Source organism: Cucurbita maxima, unplaced genomic scaffold (genome assembly GCF_002738345.1).
Source record: "Cucurbita maxima cultivar Rimu unplaced genomic scaffold, Cmax_1.0 Cma_Scf00036, whole genome shotgun sequence".
NCBI classification, from domain to species: Eukaryota; Viridiplantae; Streptophyta; class Magnoliopsida; order Cucurbitales; family Cucurbitaceae; genus Cucurbita; species Cucurbita maxima.
In genome coordinates, this window is record NW_019272052.1 from 1326291 (window position 1) to 1340447 (window position 14157).

At 37.6% G+C, this 14157-nt stretch overlaps 2 protein-coding genes across 4 annotated transcripts; both read right to left on the reverse strand.

Moving 5' to 3' along the window:
* Positions 1-759: 759 nt before the first annotated feature.
* On the reverse strand, positions 760-5034 carry LOC111468203 (indole-3-glycerol phosphate synthase, chloroplastic-like). The gene is made up of 10 exons (XM_023113344.1): positions 4718-5034; positions 4264-4524; positions 3992-4168; positions 2514-2588; positions 2366-2410; positions 2116-2280; positions 1953-2031; positions 1269-1351; positions 1072-1140; positions 760-989 (listed from the first exon to the last, which is right to left on the reverse strand). The coding sequence occupies exons 1-10, from the start codon at positions 4904-4906 to the stop codon at positions 906-908; spliced, it is 1227 nt and encodes a 408-aa protein (XP_022969112.1). The 5' UTR covers positions 4907-5034; the 3' UTR covers positions 760-905.
* Positions 5035-5820: 786 nt separating this feature from the next.
* LOC111468148 (ribulose-1,5 bisphosphate carboxylase/oxygenase large subunit N-methyltransferase, chloroplastic) lies at positions 5821-13199 on the reverse strand. 3 transcript variants are annotated; one of them, XM_023113263.1, is made up of 17 exons: positions 13063-13199; positions 12881-13002; positions 12788-12813; positions 12617-12707; positions 11591-11749; positions 9817-10211; positions 9264-9427; positions 9085-9168; positions 8873-8930; positions 8271-8324; positions 7892-7963; positions 7724-7804; positions 7257-7429; positions 6917-7019; positions 6702-6833; positions 6402-6524; positions 5821-6187 (listed from the first exon to the last, which is right to left on the reverse strand). In XM_023113263.1, the coding sequence occupies exons 2-17, from the start codon at positions 12945-12947 to the stop codon at positions 6101-6103; spliced, it is 1869 nt and encodes a 622-aa protein (XP_022969031.1). In that variant the 5' UTR covers positions 12948-13002; positions 13063-13199; the 3' UTR covers positions 5821-6100. The 3 variants fall into 3 exon arrangements, with proteins under 3 accessions (XP_022969031.1, XP_022969030.1, XP_022969032.1); XM_023113262.1 differs by having other exon boundaries at positions 13054-13199; XM_023113264.1 differs by lacking the exon at positions 13063-13199 and having other exon boundaries at positions 12630-12813; positions 12881-12947.
* Positions 13200-14157: the final 958 nt, after the last annotated feature.

Sequence of the window (14157 nt, forward strand, 5' to 3'; positions counted from 1 at the left end):
ATCAAATTTAAATTAATTATCTTATAAATATTTAAAATTAAATGACAACCAAATATTATAAATTTTATAATAATAATTTATATAACTTTTATGCCCAAAGTTAAATAAAAATTCTTAAAATAGAAATAACTCTAAATTATCAATTCATTTAAAAAAATTATACCCATCTAAAAAAAATTAAATTTAAACTAAAAAATAAATTAAATTTAAACCTTCAAATCAATACACGTCAATTATATGATCGAAAAACGCCAGAAGATAAATCATCAGATTAGATTGACATAAAACACCAATTATTTTCCTACATAAAAAGAAGATACAATAGTCCAAGTATATTGTCGGTGGTTTTTCCTTTCAAGATTTTTAAAACGCGTCTATTAGAGCCTAGGATCAACTGATGTGGGAGATGTGGGATTTCGCAATCCACCCTCTTTAGGACCCAGGGTTCTCGCTGGCACTCCCTTCCCCAATCGATGTGGGACCCTCCAATCCGCCCCCTTTCGAAACCTAGCGTCTTTGCTGGCACACTGTCTCGTGTCCACCTCCCAACCAAGCTCAATCTCCTCACTGGCACATCTCCCGGTGTCTGGCTCTGATATCATTTGTAACGGCCCAAGTCCACCGCTAGTAGATATTGTCCTCTTTAAGCTTTTCCTTTCGAGCTTCCTCTCAAGGTTTTTAAACAAGTTTTGTAAAGAGTTTCCACAAAAAAATGTTTTGTTCCCCTCTCAACGGATCTCCCAAAAGAAGCACCAACAGTTATGGTATAAATATATAGCTTGAGCTTTATTTTTCCATTTTGGGATGTAATCAGTTCCAACTCAATACCATAGGTTCATAAGATCAGAGCCAAATGGGTATCAAAACATGTTCAACATACAGTAGTTTCAAGCTTCCTAAAAGCTTTAAGCAGAAATATCTTTGCCAAAAAGCCCGGCTATTCCCTTCGTCGGGTCGCTCTGTTTCACAATCGACTCGCCAACGAGAACCTGCAGAAACCACGTTAAACAATCTCAAATTCCATGGCTGATGCAACAAAGGAAGCCATGAAAACAAATATGAGAAGCTTACAGCTTTAACACCAGCTTCTTGCACATAAGCAATATCATCAGGAGTGAACAGCCCAGATTCTCCCACTATCTGAACAATCCTCACAACAAACAAGGGAATATCAGATGAGGTAAAAGTTTGATGTGTTCTTCATTTGGTGTAACAATTTAGTTTGATGAGAAGTTGTCAAACAGCAGAACTGTCTACTTTATACTTACGGTTATGTTCTTCTCGCGGATCTTTTGTCCACGCTCTCCTTCGAGAAGCTTTTTTGTGTTGCTGATATCGACCTTGAATGTTTCTGTAAGATATTGTTTTACAAACAAGTATACAAGTAATATAACTATCAATGAGTGATGTTGCTGAGCGCTTCAAAAGCAAGGAGCAGACAGTTGCTCGTGTTTCAGAATACTAAAACTAGTTTAAAGCAACGGTCGTTCCTACAATGAACTATGTAACAGCCCAAACCCACCACTAGCAGATATTGTCCTCTTTGAGCTTTCCTTCAATGTTCTAAAACGCGTCTACTAGAGAGAGATCTCCACACCCTTATAAGGAATGTTCCGCTCTCCAACCGATGTGGGATCTCACAATCCACCTCCCGGGGGCCCAACATCCTCGTTGGCACACCTCCCGGTGTCTGGCTCTAATATCATTTGTAGCAGCCCAAGCCCACCGCTAGCAAATATTGTCCTCTTTAGGCTTTCCCTCGAGGTTTTAAAATGTGTTTACTAGGGAGAGGTTTCAACACCCTTGTAAGGCTTTGTTCCTCTCTCCAACTGATGTAGGATCTCACAACCTAAGAGATAGTAGTTTGGTACAAATTAATGCAATATATTTATCAATGGAGAAACGAGGTGTTTAGCAATATGAACGACGTAACAAAATTAGTCAAGCATTACCAAGATTCCGATTGTTGATGCCAATAAGCTCAATGCCTTCGATCGCAAGCATACGGTCCATTTCCTTCTCGTCGTGAACCTACAAATAAAGAGATCAAAAGCTTGTACAATAATGGTAAGCAACATATACAAGATGCCCCTAAAAACGACAGGACATTGTTACCTCAACGAGGGGGGTCAAACCGACCATCTTGCAGATTTTAGTCATATATTTAATGTCGAGATCAGGCAAAACAGCAGCAATCAAAAGAATGGCATCGGCACCTTTGGATCGAGCATAGTAGATCTGCCATGCATCGACCACAAACTCCTTGCACAAGAGAGGGCACTGCATATGCATATGCATATGTTTCCTACTATTATAAGTACAATTCACATACCAATATGTAAAATTATGATCAAATATGACAAACCTCCACTCCGGCATTCCTTATCTTCTGCAGATTCTCAAAGCTTCCCTAATCCCCAAAAACAACAGATGTTAAACTTAGGAAATGGATTTTTAAAAAAACACCGTCCAAGAGATAGAAGGGATGGCAGAACTCCTAAAATGCTCTTCACCTGAAAAAACTTCTCGTCTGTGAGAACACTAAGGCATGCTGCTCCGCCTTTCTCGTACGCTTGGGCAATCTCAACCTATTAGCATTTATCAAATTTACATTAAATAAAAACGACTCGATTACTTCAAAGCAAAAGTAGCTAGATAAACACGTGCTACTTTAACAAGTAGTTGAATCTTGAGCTTTACTAGTTAAAAAGCTCAAATTTCATAGCATTGTGATAGCTGAAGTTTTAGGCACGTACACACAGTTGGTAGGTTCCAGTTTGATGCACTTAACAAACTCGGGAAAACAAAGCGTAACCGATCCTAGGTAAAACATGTCAAGTTTATTCATCCCTACACTCCCAGTTTGAGGCCTACTACAACATTTCGACAAAACGGGGCGTGACAATAAACACCTAGCACATCTTCATTTTTACCCCTTTCCATCAACAGCATAACACAAAAGTAACCCCAATGATTTGTTAAAAATGATGAGATAGCACAAAAGGTTAGGGTAATGCAAAGCAACAATGCAAATGCTATTTGTGTGTTTTACGAACATTTAAGAGGTTTTATTGCAGGGGATTGGAGTTTGAGCATTTTTTGTATAGTTAGGTGCTAGTCTCCTTTAGCGTGGCTGTTTTCCTTTTATCAGCCCGTGGACCTTTTGTCTTGCTTTCTTTCTGTAATAGTCCAACCCCACCGCTAGCAGATATTGTTCGTTTTAGGTTGCTACGTATCGTCATCAGCCTCACGATTTTAAAATACGTCTACTAGAGAGAGGTTCCCACACCCATATAAGGAATGTTCGTTCCCCTTTCCAACCGATTTGAGATCTCACAATCCAACTCCCTTGGGGGCCAGCGAGTCAGTGACTGGCTCTCATACCATTTGTAACAGCCCAGGTCCACCGCTAGCAATTATTGTCCGCTTTAGCCCATTACGTATCCCCATCAGCTTCACAGTTTTAAAACGCGTCTACTAGGGAGAGGTTTCCACACCCATATAAGGAATGTTTTGTTCTCTACTCCAACCGATGTAGGATCTCACACTTCCGTTTGTTTTCAATAAAAGTTTAGTTTCTCAAGGGGGAAAAACAAACATCTAAGTAGTGCTTAGCTCAAAGATCGCGTTTATTTAACTTCGGTTAAGAAACCTAACATCATTTCCTATGTGGAGTTGTTTCTCCCATACTACAGAGTAGTTAATTTCACATACTACGTGAACTCGTGTTTAATAAACCCACACTCAACCTATTCTTCAAATGATACAAAAACTTATAAGATCGTAAACACCTACTAACTACGAGTTACACAAACTTAGGTTCTTATAACCTATTTCTTTTACAATCGAAACAAAGATTTCACAAACTCATACTTCTTAGGCCTAAAACACCTCTTAGTATACAAACCAATCAAATCAAAATTTGGTACTGCGAAAACTGTGCAGAGATTTATGAAATATAACAACAAAATAACAAGTCAAGAACACTCACTGGATCAAAATCCTCCCTTAGAACTCCTCTGCTAGGTGAAGCCTTTTTCACTTCAGCAATCAAACCAGGTAAGTTAGTTCTAAGATAGGCAGCCTTGAGAGCTCCAAGGAAATCTCTAGCAGGAGGGGCGCTGTCAAGATCCTTTTTCAACGAAAAGAGAGGCCTTCTTTCTTTCATCTAGAAACATTCAGAAACCAAAAACTCTATCAGCCCACAGACAACATCCTAAAATATGGGAATACAAATCAATCAAAGCTCCCACATAATGTTACCTGTGAAACTTCCTTGTCCTTGTACCATATGATCTCCTCCAAAATATTCCTAGGAGTGTTCCCTTCATTCTGTAATCTGAACTGAAAAGGTCCAACGTAATGCAATGGCGGCCCGGTGGGCGGCCGACGACGAATCCTTATGCCTTGACTTGCTGCTACTTCATCTTGGAACATCCCCACTTCCCACTCCTTCACTTTCAGATCATTTTCTTCTGATTCATTAACTGGGGAAGCCGCAGCTGATCCAGCCTCGGATTCTGTCTAAAAAACACATAATATGCACTCATTACGAAACAATTCCTCCAAGGATTCGACTATTTGGATGAATATATGAGAAATCTAAATCTTCTCAGATGGGAAAATGCAGATTAAGCACAAAGAAACACGAATGCACGAACTACAAAGAAAAACCCTAAACCCCAACAAAGAATAACGTAGAAGTCGAAATCCAAACCTGTTGAGCTCGGATGGCAGGGGAAATGGGGGAAGAAGAAGAGGCAACAGAGATTGAATTCCTCGACAAAGCGTCCATGGAAGGCCGACAATTCAACCTTCTGGAGAGAAACTTGGACCTGCGAATAGAAGAGGAAATGGGTGGAAAGGAAACCTTGGGGATTGTTCCGAGGGAAGCAAGACCCTCCATTGCCGTTCAACTCTAGCTCGTTCGAAAGCCCTCCTTTTGTGAAGCAGCTTGCTTTATATCGGCGAATTGTGGGGGTTGCGGCAAAATGAAAAATGAGGTCAAAACTATTTTGTTGTCGGAACTTAGAGCCAGAAAAAGTTGGAACTTAAAAAAAAAAAAAATAGTTTTCCCTAATTTTAAAATTGGTCTCACTTTGTATTTTTCTATTAAAAAAATTAAGAATTTACAAATACTCTATTTGTATTCAAGAATTTGAAGGGTTAAATTACCATTTGGGTTCGCAAAAGTTTCAATTTAGGCTCGAATTTTAAAAATTATATTTGCCGTTATCATATTGGATTCGTAATACTTTTTATTTTTATTTACGTGAAGATGAACTTAATGTCAAACTATCCTCAAATAACTACTTGCCAAAATATATTTGAATTATATACTAAAGAAACTAGAAAGTTGAGAACATTGTAAAAATTTTAGATAAAATGGTATTCGAAAGGCATGAAAAAAATCCATCAACCAGGGTTGTTCTCCAGCTGAGAATTCTGCTTTTTTCCGGATACTCGGGTTCAAATACCCATGGACTCGCTGTTTGCTTACTGGCTTCATATAATTCAGAAACGACTAGTTTTCTAGAATATGTCCTTGAATTCATTCGAGACTGAGCAAAACCAAAATTGGCGAAAAATATGGTCCGTGGGTTCCCTTTATTGGAACTATGTTTCTATTTATTTTTGTTTCGAATTGGTCAGGGAACGGATCCCTCACGAAGAAAACCACGGCTTAGATTAGATTCCCACAAATGCGATGCAGGCATTGGTTTCGGCAATAATGATATCCCCAACCTACCAAAACTTGTTGATGTGAACAATAGAAGTAAACAGCAGAATATCGGAATGAAATTAAGAATTTGTTGAATCAAAAGCAACTAGCTCCAGAAATCAAAATTTTCAGTCAAGTATACTCAATACTCATGCAACAAAATATAGAACTTACACTGTGATGATACAGACCAAGAGGTGGTGGTGGTGATGGGGGATCTTTTGCCTGTTTCACTTTCTATATAGACCAGCCTCCTTAATTCTCGAGCACGAAACTAAGCATTGCCACCACGGCGAGGCGGGATGGCACGAGTTTCTGTAAGGACTAGCGTGTTCACAATCTAACAGTCCAGAGATATTTATACACACAAACAACCAATCATTTAAAAAGTTTCCCAAACCCTCTGAACAGTTTCAGAGCTCTCAATTCACCACTTCTCAAGTCTCTCAATCTTCTTCTCAGAATCTGAAACATCCGTACTCAAGATATCAATAACCGCAATCACATTTTTTTTTTAAGAAAGTTCAAATAAAAGGTCTCAACCTTCAAGATGCACTTAACAAATGACAGTCACATGCCATTTAACTTAATTTTACACAGCAGCAACCAGAAAATGTGAAAGGTTTTCATTTTCATGAAGGAAAAGGGAAGCTGCAGATATGGGATCGTGTGGACTTACATATTGGCTCCGAAAAAGTATCCTTCGTTCGCTCGTGCACAAGTCTACCGCTAGCTGTTTTAAAAATACTCTACGGTTCAGTTGTTTTGGTGACGTCACGTCCAAATCCATGGATCCACTTGCCTGCAAAGACGAGTTAAGAAATGTGCTTTTTCAAGTCATCACTATCATCTTGCAAAATTAATATTGATTTTGCTACAGCCATTATGAGCAAGCATGACAAGAACCAGATGTTCATTGTTAAGTTGAGTTGTAAATTTCCACTAGAATAATAGAATCGACATATTCTTTATCCTTTACCTGCAAGAATTTGTTATATTTAGATATGCTCATTTCGCAGCTATCTAATATGAACTGCAGGGCTTCCTCCTCTATATCAGGGTAGTTTAAGTCCTTCGTTGCTGTTGATTTATTTGATGCTGCAGCAGCCATCTGGTAGCCAATAAACACAGACACACATTGAGACAGATTTTGCAGATCAAGAACAGGAGTAGAAAAGAGGTTGTCAACCAAACCTCTTCAAACTGCTTGCTCATACTTGGTGGACTGACAGCTAAATAAGCAAATGCCTTTAATTCTAAAGGCCAGCCAGTGATTTGAATAGGAAAACACTGGGATCTGCCATGATAAATTTATTCAGTGCGATCAACAAAATAACAAGATATTTTAACAAGAGAAAGAAAGGTGGGAGGAACTAACCAACATGTGGTAGGTTTTCCATTAATTATTAAAATTTGCACCAGAAATTAAAGATGAATGTTTATGAAGGAATAACTCGAAGATATCCTTTAATTTAAAAAATATAAGTTTGAGAAAGTTAAATGGTGAAGAACTCATCAGTTTCTTTATACTCACGCTCTTAATCCATGCTTTTTCAGTGCTTCCAGCTTCTCCTTGTAACATTTATCAGATTTTTTTAGTGAGAGTAACAACTCAACAGAATCGCTAGGATTGGTTCCCTCCTTTGGAACAAAACCATATGACAACAACAACTCCCCATTAGATTTCTTGCCATAAGAAATGAACACCTGCAATTATCCGTGATTAAAGTAACCATGAAGCATAAATAAGACAAAATTTTGCAGTTAACATAAGTTTCATCTCTATGGGAAAAGTTCCTTTGGGAGCAAGAAGTTATAGAACGTTTTTTATCCTTCTTTCTACCGTTTCTGGCCAACATTTTTCAGCATGGACTCAAGATCTAATACGACTAGCAGGTTTGACATAGTTCCATTTTCGTTTAATTGAAGTTCACATGAAATTTCAGTATTACATTATCTCATCAGATTCATTCATTATGAAAATTTTAAATGTTCTTTTACCTGCTCACCTGGTTGGTATGCTCGATCTGTTGTGAAGACAATGCCTTGGGATGCTTTATCATAATCCAAGAAAGTCTCCACCTGGGCCAGCCATTTATAGTTGCAAGAGTTAAATTTCAATTCTAACATCACAACTTACAGCTTTCAAAAAAATACCAATTAACGTACCTCACAGTTATGATTCAGCATATCAGCCCAGGGAACCAATGCAACCTTTCCATCCATTGCAGGTAACCGAACCTGGGATTAAAAGAAATATGATCTCGTCAGCATTCAAATTACACACGAACGATTGTTCCCCACCAAAAAAAAAAAAAAGAGAGAAATGGGGGCAGGGAAGATAAACATGGAAAAAAAAAAAAAAGTGAAGGCTTTACAGCTTCAATAGATTAATACCATTTCAGCAAACATTATTGACTGTGATGTCTTATATATGGTTGCAGCCAAATGTTTTTTGTAAATCAATCCCCATACTATATTTTTATGCTTTGTTCTATAGCTAGTTAAGCATGCCACGCTAGCATAGTATTTGATTAGCCCAACTTACCAAGCGGGAGAAAAGAATCCCAAATGACCACTTGAAAGTTTCAATATTGAATACCTGAAAATCAAACATCCAGGAAGAATCAAGTTAATCATGTTTCAAGTAAACAAGAGTTGAGAGAATTGGGGTTTGCCAACAGTTTATGCCCCAGATTGAAACCTAGTCATGCACACTGTATGGCAAGCAGAACTATATATTTTCAATTTTCTCCCAAATTAGGAAATGAAATTGAATTACGTAGACATAATTCTTAAATGTCTAAGCCAAGTTTCACGGAACTAAATGTTGGGTTAAACTAAAAAAGCACTGTACTGTAGTTTGCGTAAAAATGACAAGAATCTGTTATTTTTTTGGTTGATCAAAACTTCTCAAGAGAACAAAGGTTTTAATAGACAACCATGAAGCTGAAAAAAGTTTTACTCTTCAATACCAAAAACCTAGGGGAATGCCAGAAAAACAGTATAGACCAGCCAAAACGGAGAAATGTTTGTGTATTGGGGAAGTTGACAGCAGCTGGAGAAAAGGTTGAACAAATTCCAGTGTGAATAAAGCAAAGTTATAAACTGATGGTGGGCCGACTTCTTGGAGAGTAAAGAACTCAATACCTCCTCAGGGAATAATTCAGGATATTTGGAAAATATTCTGTCCCTTAAATCATTGTATCTGCACCAAAAATCACAGAAGAAAAACTTATTGTTTAATGAACTACAGAATGATGTACTGGAATGATTTAGGACACTGATTGAAAATCCTACAGTTACATAGCAGTTTAACAAAATTTAATAAGAAAATCAGCAGTGAGGAAATATAGCCTTACGTTCCAACAACATTTGTGATCCTTTCTATTGCCCTTTCTCTGATTTCTGATGCTTCCAGATATCGATCTAGCTCTTCACGTGTCCTGAAATGATAGAAGAGAGGCTATATGGGCAAGGACTGAGTATAAATACCAGACACAAAAAAAAATAAAGTTACTTGGACCATAAAGTAACTGACCAGTACAAAAGTGAATAAGGTTGCCGAGGTAAGGCTGATATATAGTTGTTCCATCTTGATGATTTCATTAAACTTGCTTCGCTAATCAAGTAGGTTGCAATAAGTGGCCAATCTGGTACTGAATTACGTTTTAACACGTCCCCAGCCTCGGGGCAGCTCCACTCCTAACATAGACAACACAGTACATGCTGAGAGTGGAAAGGATAGATGACGATGAAAATGGAATGAATGTCCATTTAATTTGACTCACAGTTGAAAGGTTGTAAACAAAAGTTTATCTATGAAAAATGAAAATTTGTAACTTGCCCCTGTCCTACTCCTTCAAAGAAAAGGACTTCATCCGCTAAATTTTCAATCACATCCTACGCCTCTTGGTCAAAAACAAGCTAAACTTCAGGTGAATCAACGGAATAATAGGGTTTCACAATCAAAACTACTTGAACAAAATTTACCAAACGTTTTGCAGACTACTTAAATATTCTCAAATTGGTCAGCGTATCAGTTCCTCACATTTCAAGAATTTCCACCAGAACTTCCAGTCAGGAAAACTTACCGAGTCTGCGGAAATAACGAGCGAGGGCGGCACAAACAGTAATTTCTCCCCTTTCCTAACATTCTTCAAAGCCACAAGTCCTCTCTCTCCAACATCCACTCTCTGTATCGCCATCTTCTGGTCAGGGAGACCAGACTGCGACAGCCATTTCTGTAGAGCAGAAGAATTCTCCAGCGAATCGATCTCGCAACCCCATGGAATCGGGCCGGTCGCTGCCACTCTAGCACTGTCACTTGTGGAGACAGAGCAATTGATCGAATGTCTGCGAAAAGATGCTGTGTAGGGCTTGGTTGAATGCGTCTTCTGGAGCGGACGGAAGTTGGGAACAAGCGGAGAATAGAAAATCCTTGAAGCTTCAGCCATGACTGAGCTCGAGGACGAGAGAGAAAAGGAACCTTATCGCCAGAGAAGCCAATAAAAAGGTCGTCGTCGTTTTTGACGGTTGTGGACGCGCGCCAATTGACATAAGCAAAACTTGTGTTGGTGTTTAATAAATAATATTTTTATATGTTTATATTCTAAAATAACACTTTGTTAATTTCACAAAATATTTGATAATATCAATTTCAAACGCCTTCCTAACATTATTATTATTAATTAAACATAAATATTATTCTATAAGTGAGAAAATAAAATAAAATAATTATAATTTAATATTACAAAATATTTTATAAAAAGCGTATTTTTACATTATTTATCACGTTCAATTGATAATAAAATACATACAAATTATAAAATAAAAAATAAAATTGATGGTACATTTTAAACTCAACTTTAAATTCATTAACTGAAAAGAAATAGTATTGTGTATATGAAAAAATAAAATAAAAATTCTAAAATAAAATGAAATTAATATTGTAAAGAATTGGTAAATAGCAAAAAATGAAAAACCAAATAGCAACTTTATTTAATATATTTTCAAACTCACAAATATAGCAAAATATTTGAAATCAGATATTTATTATTCTAATTTTATCCTTCTTTTTATTATTAATTCAATTTTAGAGATTTTAGTGACCGTAAATTACGAGTTTGCACTCCATACAAGTTCTTAATTCTGATTCACTATAATTTTCATATCGTTTAATATCATAACATAGACTCTGTATGGAATATATCCAAAATGGCTTTTATTTTTTCATATCGTTTAATATCATAACATAGACTTGGTATAGAATATATCGCAAATGGCTTTTATTTTTTATTTGACCGAGTCTTGTCCATGGTGAAGATGCAAACGAGAATCAAAGAAAAAAAAAACTCTATTCCCTATTAAATGAACACAACTCTCTATAATGGTATGGATACGGTCCACTTTGAGGATAAGCTTGAGGTGGTTTTACTTTGAGCTTCTCAAAAGACCTCATAACAATGGAGAGAGTATTCTTTGGTTATAAAACCATGATCATTTCTTAAATTAGTCGAGTGAGACTTTCATCCAACACTCCCTTCTAACCTTGTTTATTTAGATACAGAAGTTTATTTTCGGTCTAAATTTAAGTAAGAAATCAAATATTATCTTAAAAGAGATGAAAAACATCGTAAAGATTTATGAGATACCGAGCCATCGAGCACAATTTTCAAGGATCAAAAACCAAAATCAAATGGCTATCAATCCAAGTCGTCCCATGCTCTGTGCTCAACTAAGAAATATATACTTTTAGCATAAAGATGAGTGTCTTTCATGCAAGGAGTATTATTGGTAAACCTAATTAAGTATGTGGAGATCCATGTGCTGTGTACTAAAGTGAAAAACCAGGCAGTATTTAATTACCTGTATAGCTGTTCGAGTTCGTTCTTGAATTTTTGCCTTGCCTTCTTCCCTTCTTAGCTTTAAAGCAGAAGCAGCCGCTCCTCCCGACTTTGGGGTCCGTGGATCTTGTACCAACATACCTTTGCCAGGAACTTTTTGTAACTTTGCATCTTTTGCTATCTGTAAAGTTATTAAAAATAATGCATTGTTCAGAAGTGGGATCTCGTTCTGCATACACAAAGTATTAGCCATGTAAATTTGCATTCTGAAGTTAAAAGAATGAATATGAATAATCAGAGTCCACCAAGAGATTCAAGCTAATCTTACTAATAAAGGAAGATCGACATCGTTGGGAGAGTTGACTAATTAAGAGGATGATCATTGATTTATAAGTAATGAATACATCTCTTACAGGGCTTTTTGGAGAAACCAAAAGCAAAACCATGAGAGTTTATCCTCAAAGTAGACAATATCATATCATTGTAGAGGTTTGTGATTCCCAACATGGTATCAGAGTTATACCCTTAACTTGGTCGTGCTAATTGAATCCTCAAGTGTCGAACAAAGAAGTTGGTAGTCTCGAAGGTGTAGACAAAAGTGACTCAAGTATCGAACAAATAGTGTACTTTGTTCGAGGGCTCTAGAGAAAGGAGTCAAGTCTCGATTAAGTGGAGGCTGTTCGAGGGCTCCATAGACTTCCGGAGAGACTTATTTGAGGGGAGGATTGTTGGGAGAAGAGGCCCACATCAGCTAATTAAGGGGTTGATCATGGATTTATAAATAAACAATACATCTCCATTGATACGAGGCCTTTTGAGGAAACAAAAAACAAAGTCATGAGAGCTTATGATCAAACTGGACAAATATCATACCATTGAGGAGGTTCGTGATTCCCAACAGAAAATTTATACCTACCAATTACAAAAGTGCCTTGCCAATTGAATTATGCAATAACCTATGGAACGGATTATCGCATCTTTTCTGTTTTCATTGGACTGTTTCTATTATTCTTCTGCATTTCAATAGATAAGAGTAGAATTAGCAAACCTTGAAAACTCACTAATGGTTTCACCATTTTCACATAGCTGAGAAAAGTCCCCATAATTGATGCCAGCTTCTTTGGCCCACTTCTCAAGGGCTGGACGCAAAGTGACAACAAGAGGTACACAATAATTGTGAAAGGGATATGCATATACCATAATAACATTATCCACGTACTTTCTCGACAGTAGGGCTGCCTCGGCCTATATGAACAGAAGAAGAATTTAAACCCAATATGTTAGGAGCAAAATTTGAAGTTTAAAACCTCACCTTCCCTAGGGATATATATTCTCCATCCTGAAGTTCGTCCTATCCATGATCTCAAGGCATCCATCATGATGAAATGTTCCTATATCTCCCAAGTAAAACTAGCACATGCACTTCTCACCATTCTGTTGTAAGCAGAAATCCGAAATCTAATGGAAATATGGTAAAAAAGTTACCTTGTAGACCTTGTTAGTCTTTTCTGGGTTCTTGAAGTAACCAGCAGATCGTGTACGCTAGCCCTTGTCAAAATGGCATATCAGTTATAGAAGGTGCGTTAAATGAATGAAAGAACAACCCTATGCCCACCGCTAACAAATATTGTCCTCTTTGGGTCCTTTCGAACTTCCCATCAAGAATTTTAAAATGTGTCGGTTAGGGAGAGGTTTTCACACACTTATAAAGAATGATTTGTTCTCCTCTCCAACCGATGTGGGACCTTGCAATTCACCCCTCTTTGGGGCCCAACGTCCTCGCTGACACTCGTTCCTCTCTCCAACAAATGTGGGATCTCACAATCCACCTCTTTTCGGGGCATAGCGTTCTCACTGGCACACCGCCCAGTGTCCACCCCCCAGGGCCCAGCGTCCTTATTGACACTCGTTCCTCTGTCCAATCGATGTGCGATCTCACAATCCACCCCCCTTCGGAGCCTAATGTCCTTGCTGGCACATCGTCCGATGTTTGGCTCTTATACCATTTATAACGACCCTAAGCCCACCGCTAGCAGATATTGTCCTCTTTGGGCTTTTCCTTTCAGCCTTCCCCTCAAGTTTTTTAAAACGCGTCTACTAGGGAGAGGTTTCCAGACACTCATAAAGAATGTTTCGTTCCCCTCTCCAACCGATGTGGGATCTCAAGGGTACTTTCAAGATTGTAATTACAATGCAGAAGTCCATACTACAGCTACAATAACTGAAGAAGCAACAAAGAAGATAAAAAGCTCTGAAGGTTAAAACCAAGGGTAGAGCTGTAGAGAAAAAATGTTGAAGCACAACAAATAAGATAACCTGAAAGGCAGTAAACTACTCAGCACGAGTTTTCGAATAAACGGCAACACGAGTATCAACATCATGGCTAAACCTTACAAGCCCAGAAGCAAAGTTGCAAGCACGATCAAACACTTCTCCATAAGCCTGCCATTCACATTCACCTAAGTTAAGTTTTTCAAACTTCCTACCATCAGTAGCAATGACAAATTCCTTGGAAATCAACTTTCTTGAGCCAAGGAATATATTTTTTGAATGCTTTTGACGTGATTGCTAAAATAATGCTGCTATGGT

What these genes read in the sequence shown, in the direction of transcription:
- LOC111468203 (XM_023113344.1), bottom strand. Translation starts at nt 4,906, where the DNA reads ATGGAGGGTCTTGCTTCCCTCGGAACAATCCCCAAGGTTTCCTTTCCA. An exon ending in AGGACAAGGAAGTTTCACAG is followed by an intron (nt 4,169 to 4,263) that starts GTAACATTATGT and finishes GAATGTTTCTAG; the next exon opens with ATGAAAGAAAGAAGGCCTCT. An exon ending in TAAGGGAGGATTTTGATCCA is followed by an intron (nt 2,589 to 3,991) that starts GTGAGTGTTCTT and finishes AAATGCTAATAG; the next exon opens with GTTGAGATTGCCCAAGCGTA.
- LOC111468148 (XM_023113263.1), bottom strand. Translation starts at nt 12,947, where the DNA reads ATGATGGATGCCTTGAGATCATGGATAGGACGAACTTCAGGATGGAGA. An exon ending in CTGAATTATTCCCTGAGGAG is followed by an intron (nt 8,325 to 8,872) that starts GTATTGAGTTCT and finishes TTTGATTTTCAG; the next exon opens with GTATTCAATATTGAAACTTT. An exon ending in TGAGCAAGCAGTTTGAAGAG is followed by an intron (nt 6,834 to 6,916) that starts GTTTGGTTGACA and finishes ATTGGCTACCAG; the next exon opens with ATGGCTGCTGCAGCATCAAA.